Below are 9,616 nucleotides of genomic sequence, written 5' to 3' on the forward strand. Positions count from 1 at the left end.
CTAGTGGTTAGAGCGTTGGACTTGTAACCAGAAAGGTTGCTGGATCGAATCCCCGAGCTGACAAGGTAAACATCTGTCATTCTGCCCGTGAACAAGGCAGCTAACCCACTGTTCCCCGGTAGGCCATCATTGAAAATGAATGGAAACAGAGGAAAAGGATAGATATTCTCTCCGTCATACTGGCTTAATACCTTCCACTAGTCTGCCCTAGACCTCAGTGACTCAGTGTGATTTGCTGGCTAGTAGTTCCTTAATTATTTTGGCACCCTCAGGCTCCCTTTACGAGGTCGAGTGTCCCTTCCCTCAGTAATAGCATTCAGACCCAGACCCAGCGAAGTAATTTTTTTTTTTACATGAATCAGGTACAACGAGCCTGTCAACTAGGATAACTCTGGCGTTACCCAGACCCTGTCGTAGACCCTGAGAGGCTAATTTAATATGTTGTATGATCTCTACTGTGAAATAAATCAGTGATTGAGTCTCCTCTTCTATAGAGATCCACCTGACCCTGGACCAATGCTGCTGATTTATCACTGTGTGTGTGTGTGTGTGTGTGTGTGTGTGTGTGTGTGTGTGTGTGTGTGTGTGTGTGTGTGTGTGTGTGTGTGTGTGTGTGTGTGTGTGTGTGTGTGTGTGTGTGTGTGTGTGTGTGTGTGTGTGTGTGTGTGTGTGTGTGTGTGTGTGTGTCAGGGGCAAGCCTGCCCTGCTACTATTTCAGTAGGAAATCCCGATATCACATTACATGACTTTCTGCTAAATGGGTAATGAGGTTCGTCTGGACCTAAATCACATTACATGACTTTCTGCTAAATGGGTAATGAGGTTCGTCTGGACCTAAATCACATTACATGACTTTCTGCTAAATGGGTAATGAGGTTCGTCTGGACCTATATCACATTACATTACATTCTGCTAAATGGGTAATGAGGTTCGTCTGGACCTATATCACATTACATGACTTTCTGCTAAATGGGTAATGAGGTTCGTCTGGACCTAAATCACATTACATGACTTTCTGCTAAATGGGTAATGAGGTTCGTCTGGACCTAAATCACATTACATGACTTTCTGCTAAATGGGTAATGAGGTTCGTCTGCACCTATATCACATTACATGACATTGTGCTGAGTGGGAAAGGAGAGATTCGTCTGGACCTAAATCACATTACATGACATTCTGCTGAGTGGGTAATGAGGTTTGTCTAGACCTAAATGACATTACATGACATTGTGCTGAGTGGGAAAGGAGAGATTCGTCTGGAACGTGACTCTGGTGAACCTGCAACCTACAAACTGCATCCCAAATGACATCCTATCCCCTACCCCAGGGTTTCTTAAACTAGTTATACAAATTATATATTATATATAATTTCCTATACAAATTATATATATTATATAATTTCCTATATAGTGCACTTCTTTAGACCAGGGCCAGAGGGTGCCATTTGGCTCTGGTTTAAAAGTAGTGCACTATAGAGGGAATAGGGTGCCACAGGGCTCTGGTCTAAAGTAGTGCACTATATAGGGAATATGGTGCCATTTGGGACACACAGCTCAGTATGTATACTAAGGACAAGAGAATGATTTTGGGACAGGTTTCACTTTGAGGATACACAGTTTGTCTCCTAATAGAGCGGTAGGTAAGAAGGTATGTGTGTGTGTGTGTGTGTGTGTGTGTGTGTGTGTGTGTGTGTGTGTGTGTGTGTGTGTGTGTGTGTGTGTGTGTGTGTGTGTGTGTGTGTGTGTGTTCGTTTCTCTGTAGATACAGTGTGTTATAGTATAATACTGTAGGGGATGACTGTGATTGACACACACACACCCACACGTACACATTTTTCAGGCAGTCCTGTCTCCTGGTTGGTTCTGTATTCTACTCTTCTATTCTGTCAGTTCTGTAAAACACTACCGATGCTCTTCTCCCCTCGTTCCCTCGTTCACTCCCTCCTCCGTGCAGATACCTCCATCCTCCCTCATTTGTCAGAGTGTGCTGCACCAACTATGTTTCCAGTTTCATGTGGAGATATACAGTATCTATTTATACTATATATATTTATAAACTGGGTGGTTCGAGCCCTGAATGCTGATTGGCTGACAGCCGTTGTATATCTGACAGCCGTTGTATATCGTTTACCACGGGTATGACAAAACTTTTATTTTATTTTTACTGCTCTAATTTATTTTGACTCTGCGTTGTGTCGTGCGTAAGAACATCCCTTAGACGTGGTAGGTTGGCCATATACCACGCCCCCTCGTGCCTTATTGTTTAAATGTACACCCCTCCTCTCGAGATATACATCACGCCTGACTCTTCAACCTGTACAATACTCTAGTCTTCTACTTCAACAGAGACTTGGCGTGTGTTCCAAATGGCACCTTATTCTCTATGAGCCCTGGTCAAAAGGAGTGCAGTACGTAGGGTTTAGGGTGCTAATTGGGATGCATTTTAGGGCTGTCTTTGTACTGCATGTCGGATTCTCCCTTCTGCAGAGATGCACAAGAATGAGAAATGAAATTACTGCAAGAAAATACCCTACGTAAATGCAATAACAATATCGAGTTTGGAGGAACAATTGATTCCATGAGAACCCCTCCTGTATCCATTATATCTCTCCCTCTGAGGAAAACCCCTCCTGTATCCATTATATCTCTCACCGTTGTTTTTGTATGAGTAAGAAGAGGACTCAGTTATCACAGGCAGCGCAGTAGGATGGACGCCTTTGCAGTGTGGTACAAAACCGGCGGGAGTACACATACGCACAAACACACACACACACAGGCACACACATACGCACAAACACACACACACACACGCACGCATGCGCACACGCACATGCAGACGCAGACGCACACGCACACTGAAAATCCAGCGGAGTACAGTTACACCCCTGAGAGGATAGAGTATAAATGAGGTGGGTGGTGTAATCTCCTCCCTTCCACCCTCCCTCCTCCTCTTCATCCTCCCCTCATCCCGCCCCACCCCCTCCTCTTCATCCTCCCCTCATCCCGCCCTCCCCCTCCTCTTCATCCTCCCCTCATCCCGCCCTCCCCCTCCTCTTCATCCTCCCCTCCTCTTCATCCTCCCCTCATCCCGCCCTCCCCCCTCCTCTTCATCCTCCCCTCATCCCGCCATCCCCTCTCCTCTTCATCCTCCCCTCATCCCGCCATCCCCTCCCTCTCTTACCTTGGCAGGCAGGGAGGAGCTGGGTTTCTCCAGGAGGTCCCAAAGCTTCTTCCTCTTCTCCTGGCAGCAGGTGTTATCAAACTCTATCTCTCCCTCTCTTTCTTTCAGCGTCTCCGCCTCCCTCCGCAGCTCCTCGTTCATCTGTTCTTTCTTCTGGTGGTACCGGGCCTGGCAGCAGGACTCCAGGTAGATCTCATCTACACCCCAGTAGTCCAGCTCCTGACCGAACGACAGGGCGCACATCTCCTCCATCATGTGCAGCTTCCCTGTGCGGTAGAAGTTGAGGATGGAGGTGAAGGCGCCGGGGTGCCGGTCAAAGAAATATTCGTTCTCATGGAGGCTGTAGTCGTCGCAGACCTCCATCAGGCTCTCGTGGGTGTTGCAGTCGCGAAGCTTACCCAGACGGGTGCGGGGCAGCCGGTCCAACGTCCGCCACAGGACCTCGTGGTTTAGACCTCCGACGTTGACCCGGACCCTCCTGGAGCGGGCCTTGCTGCGGATGATCTGGATGGGATCCGGGGGGAGAGAAGTCACCCCTGGGTGGTTGATGGGAGTCTTAGGGCCGACCTTCTCAGCCATGGTGGTGTACCGGAAGAAGGGGGATGGAGGTTTACCTGTGAGGAGAAGGAGGAGATGTGAGGTGAGGATAAAAAGCTGAAAATATAAAAGAACTACAAAAAAGAATGTTGGAGAGAGAGAGAGAGAGAGAGAGAGAGAGAGAGAGAGAGAGAGAGAGAGAGAGAGAGAGAGAGAGAGAGAGAGAGAGAGAGAGAGATCAACAGATTGGAGATTACGCACAGGCACATTTACAGAAATCTCTAATGTATAGTCATGGCTCTAACAACACAGTGTTCTAGTCCTCATAGCAACAACACAGTGTTATAGTCCTTATAGCAACAACACAGTGTTATAGTCCTTATAGCAACAACACAGTGTTCTAGTCCTTATAGCAACAACACAGTTTTATAGTCCTCATAGCAACAACACAGTGTTATAGTCCTTATAGCAACAACACAGTGTTCTGGTCCTTATAGTAACAACACAGTGTTATAGTCCTTATAGCAACAACACAGTGTTATAGTCCTTATAGTAACAACACAGTGTTATAGTCCTCATAGCAACAACACAGTGTTCTAGTCCTTATAGCAACAACACAGTGTTCTAGTCCTTATAGCAACAACACAGTTTTATAGTCCTCATAGCAACAACACAGTGTTCTAGTCCTCATAGCAACAACACAGTGTTATAGTCCTTATAGCAACAACACAGTGTTCTAGTCCTCATAGTAACAACACAGTGTTCTAGTCCTTATAGCAACAACACAGTGTTCTAGTCCTTATAGCAACAACACAGTGTTCTAGTCCTTATAGCAACAACACCGTTTTATAGTCCTCATAGCAACAACACAGTGGAGAGATGGCAGTCAGAGCCACATGTTGATAAAGTCTACCACTACCTTTACGGAAATATATACTATATATATATATATATAGTCCAATCCAAATGAGTATGATATTAGCATAATAGGCCTAATCCCATTTGTTTCCTTTCACCTGTCATCTAGATTATATTGAGATCTGTTTTTCTGATGATTTCATTTCATATCCTACTCCTGAATCAAAGCTCATTTAGTTAGTTGTTTTCAATCCATTAAATAAAGGCTCATTTGTGTGTATTCCGTGCAAATATGCCAATAAATCAAGTAGGCTATTGTATTGTAGTATTGTATTGCATTCTATTCCTGTCCTAAAATAACAACAGCTGTTTTTTGGCGATGAGTAAACTAATCCACAGATGACGTATATGTACCTCTGACTGGACTTAGACTACGCTACTGGCGGATCTATATTAAACTCCCTCTACACAGAAAGGGATGAGGATAATGCTAAAGTTATAGTAAATATAGAGTCCCGCTCTAAAGATTACATTTCTATGACTGTATAACATGATCGTAATATGTTCCTTGTGTGGAGGGAGAAACAAAATATCAGCCTTCTGTGTTGTTGTATCTTCTCAACGCTGAGCTCCCAGCTCCCTGGACGCTATGATGGAAAATGTAAAGCTGAGCTCCCAGCTCCCTGGACGCTATGATGGAAAATATAAAGCTGAGCTCCCAGCTCCCTGGACGCTATGATGGAAAATGTAAAGCTGAGCTCCCAGCTCCCTGGACGCTATGATGGAAAATATAAAGCTGAGCTCCCAGCTCCCTGGACGCTATGATGGAAAATGTAAAGCTGAGCTCCCAGCTCCCTGGACGCTATGACGGAAAATGTAAAGCTGAGCGCACTGGATATGAAGCCATATTTACAGATGTAGCTAAAAAGTTAATTTCGACCCACTCGACTACAAAAAAAAATTGAGATCCATTTGACAATAACACATTACATACACCTCTCCAGTCTCTTTGCGTTCATGATACGTTAGTGCGTCGTTTTCGTCTATGTACATATGTGTAATCCAACTCCAAGTGGGGGTTTTCTGTTTAATGAATAATAATAATACGTTATTCCTGGTAAAAAGGCGAGTGTGAGAAAGACTGCGAATTGTTACTGAAGATTCAAAAGTTTCTATTTGTGTTCGCTTCTCCCTTGAGTGATTACGGCGAGTAATAACTGTATATGTCAAACCTAAATATCCCCTAAAGGTAAAGATATGTCTATTTTATTGATTAAACAGACTACAATTTAATTTACTGGTTTAATTAGGTTTGTGAATTGAGGTCCTAAATAAACTTAACTGACTTAAATATTTTAATATTTCAATAATGGAACGGTTTATGATAATATTGCTTGCAGACTGTCAAAACTTGCAAGATGGTTCCCACCAAATAAAAAAACTGTTGCACACCTCTTTCGTTGCACCATTCTCCACAATAAAGTCCATTCCAATGTAGCCTAATAATACATTAATTTATTATATTTTCATACAACCCAAAATATGAGTGGGCTCTGGTTTCCAGCTCTCACATCCATCTTATCAACACAGCGCATTTTGACACTGTTAAAAGTAGCCTTAAAACACCGCAACAACACCAACAGTAACATACCGTTAGGTGTTTTCCCCCATACAGATAATATGTGTCTTACCTTGCCGAAATAAACCACCTTTTGCATGCAAACTCCTCTTGTTCCGACCGGGGGGGAAGGAGAGAAAGAATTGCTCCGGTTTTCCCTTCAGCCAAGCCGCTAAGATTCCCGAGCTCTCCGCTAAGGACGCTGCTCTGAATCAATAGACATGTCCCACATTTTGATAACAAAAAATCAAACGAGGACCAAAAAATAATTTATCCTATTGAGGAAGAAAACCTCAGTAGAAACACAGGAAGGCAGTTTTCCCAACGGCGCTAAAGACTCCCGCGCTGAGTATTACCTCCATCGGGGTTGCGTGCGGTGCAGGGGAGAGACCGGGGCTACTGTGTGTGTGTGTGTGTGTCTGCAGACGTCGAGCGGCGCGTAAAAGCAACGGGTGCGAACGGGATAAGCGCACGGTGGGGCAAACCGCATAGAGAAGAGGAGATGAGCAAGAGGAGCGGAGCCGTCCCACACACGGCCACTCAGTCACAGTACAGAGTAGGAACACACGGAGCACACAGTACTGTATAGTGTAAGTGCAGCGGGAGCTGTAGAGAAGAGAGGGGCGCTATGCTGGACCGAGCAGATTGCACAGTGCAGGCCGCATCACAACCTAAATATGCAATTGGATTGTACTGTAGTACAGACTCTGTACTGTACATCATCAAGGAAGTACAGCTGCATATCAACTACAGGAGTGCGTCTGAAATTACACTCTATTTTATAGTGCACTGCTTTTGACCATAAAATGGCACCCTATTCTGTAGTGCACTATACCGTTGACCAGGTCTCATAGGGCAGAAGCAAGGGGGTCTCTCTCCCCTATCAATAGCAAGAAAATAGATGTTTAAACAGAACATATGGTCCAGCTATACCAATCTGTGGCCTCGTTGGTGAATGCTGTAGGCACGGTGATTTGAGCGCATTAGGGGCACTCGATTTAATCACATTTCTCCCGGTCCCCCCAGGTAGGTATAGTCTTGTATTTTCAGACAATTCAAATTGGAACACTATTCGTACCCGATGCTCAGGTCTTCTGAATCAGGTGCACCTACCGTCAACAGAGCAACACGAAGAGAGAAAAACGGAAGCTTTTATGCATTTATCCATAGAGTCTTCTACAGAAATGTTTGTTGATCAACTAGGAATGCACGGAAGATCGCGATCGACCGGTTGGTGACCACTGGGCTAATGAGCCCATATAGCTACAGCTGGTAAACCCATGCAACTGTTAATTAGTGTGTGATTAAAACGAGAGCAGCAGTCCTCAGTTCACCTAGAGCAAGACACACACACACACACACACCAAGAACAAGACACACACAACCACAACTAAAGCAAGACATACAGGTTTTAAAAGGAATTTAGATTCAGATTCAGAATACAAAGCAGGTTTGTGAAATACTTTGAAATAAAATGTTTCGCCCACAAACATTTGAAAATGTGATTTTTATTTCTCTACCTCGGCTAAAAAGCTTTTAAAGCGTCTTTTGATTAGATTGAAGGCAGGCATTCCTTAACACATCAACCACTCATTGACTTACACTTTACACCTCTCCCTCCCTCCCTCCCTCCCTCCCTCCCTCCCTCCCTCCCTCCCTCCCTCTCGCCCTCTCTCCCTCTCTCTCTCTCTCTCTCTCTCTCTCTCTCTCTCTCTCTCTCTCTCTCTCTCTCTCTCTCTCTCTCTCTCTCTCTCTCTCTCTCTCTCTCTCTCTAAGAGAGAAAGTCAGACAGACACACACACAAAAACAATTTAATTGGCTGGTTTGTCAGACCTTGGCCCAGTTTCACTACACGATTCATCTTTAATCTGTCGTAGGGACACACAGATGGGTCAACTACAGTATTATGATTTATCAAATGGAGACTATTTACATTAAAACCCCCCTTGTATTTTTACACTGCTGCTACTCGCTGTTTATTATTAATGCATAGTCACTTTACCCCTACCTACATGTACACATTACCTCAACTAACCTGTACCCCCGCACACTGACTCAGTACCGGTACCCCTTGTATATAGCTTCATTATTGTTATTTTATTGTCATCAAGGCAAAGGGTGGCTATTTGAAGAATCTCAAATATGACATTTATTTAGATTTTTTTGGTTAATTAATACATGATTCCAAATGTGTTATTTCATAGTTTTGATGTCTTCACTATTATTCTACGATGTAGAAAATAGTAAAAAATAAAGAAACACCCTGGAATTGTTATGCTGGTGAATGAGGACCCAAAAGCGACTTAAAGAAACAGAGTCTTTATTCCAGGCTTAAACAAACAATGATTCTCCTGGAAATTATCATAGGTAAATCCAAAACAGGAAACTGAAATCCTCTCGTCAGTAGAGAGGAACGACTGGAGACGCGACCACAGACTGCAGGTCGCTTCAGGAAGGCACAGGCCGTAGCTGACATAGACACCTGCTCACACGCAGCATCTGAAGAAGGCAAAAACACGACAGGGCGGAACAAGGACACAGAACAGCAACCATCAAACAAGAATCCGACAAGGACAGAAGCGGAAAACAGAGGGAGAAATAGGGGACAGGTGTGAAAGAGTAAATGAGGTCGTTAGGAGAATGAGAAACAGCTGGGAGCAGGAACGGAACGATAGAGAGAGAGAGCGAGAGAGGGAGAGAGGAAGGGGGAGAGAGAGGGATAGAAAGAGGGAAAGAACCTAATAAGACCAGCAGAGGGAAGCACAGGGACAAGACATGATGATCAAAGACAAAACATGACAGTACCCCCCCACTCACCGAGCGCCTCCTGGCGCACTCGAGGAGGAACCCTGGCGGCAACGAAGGAAATCATCAATCAACGAACGGTCCAGCACGTCCCGAGATGGAACCCAACTCCTCTCCTCAGGACCGTAACCCTCCCAATCCACTAAGTACTGGTGACCACGTCCCCGAGAACGCATGTCCATGATCTTCCGTACCTTGTAAATAGGTGCGCCCTCGACAAGGACGGGGGGGGGGGAGGGAAGACGAACGGGGGCGCGAAGAAAAGGCTTGACACAGGAGACATGGAAGACAGGGTGGACGCGACGAAGATGTCGCGGAAGAAGCAGTCGCACAGCGACAGGATTGACGACCTGAGAGACACGGAACGGACCAATGAACCGCGGAGTCAACTTGCGAGAAGCTGTCGTAAGGGGAAGGTTACGAGTGGAAAGCCACACCCTCTGACCGCGACAATACCTAGGACTCTTAATCCTACGTTTATTGGCGGCTCTCACAGTCTGCGCCCTGTAACGGCAAAGTGCAGACCTGACCCTCCTCCAGGTGCGCTCACAACGTTGGACAAAAGCCTGAGCGGAGGGAACGCTGGACTCGGCGAGCTGGGACGAGAACAGAGGAGGC

At 45.3% G+C, this 9,616-nt stretch overlaps 1 protein-coding gene across 1 annotated transcript; it reads right to left on the reverse strand.

Annotated features, from left to right (window-relative positions):
• Positions 1–2,426: 2,426 nt before the first annotated feature.
• On the reverse strand, positions 2,427–6,705 carry LOC139531426 (potassium voltage-gated channel subfamily B member 2-like). The gene is made up of 3 exons (XM_071327875.1): positions 6,267–6,705; positions 3,181–3,794; positions 2,427–2,480 (listed from the first exon to the last, which is right to left on the reverse strand). Exons 2-3 carry the CDS (start codon positions 3,757–3,759, stop codon positions 2,427–2,429), a joined length of 633 nt encoding a protein of 210 aa, XP_071183976.1. The 5' UTR covers positions 3,760–3,794; positions 6,267–6,705.
• Between the last annotated feature and the right edge of the window lie 2,911 nt (positions 6,706–9,616).

The sequence above is a fragment of the Salvelinus alpinus genome, chromosome 10, assembly GCF_045679555.1.
Source record: "Salvelinus alpinus chromosome 10, SLU_Salpinus.1, whole genome shotgun sequence".
NCBI lineage: Eukaryota > Metazoa > Chordata > Actinopteri > Salmoniformes > Salmonidae > Salvelinus > Salvelinus alpinus.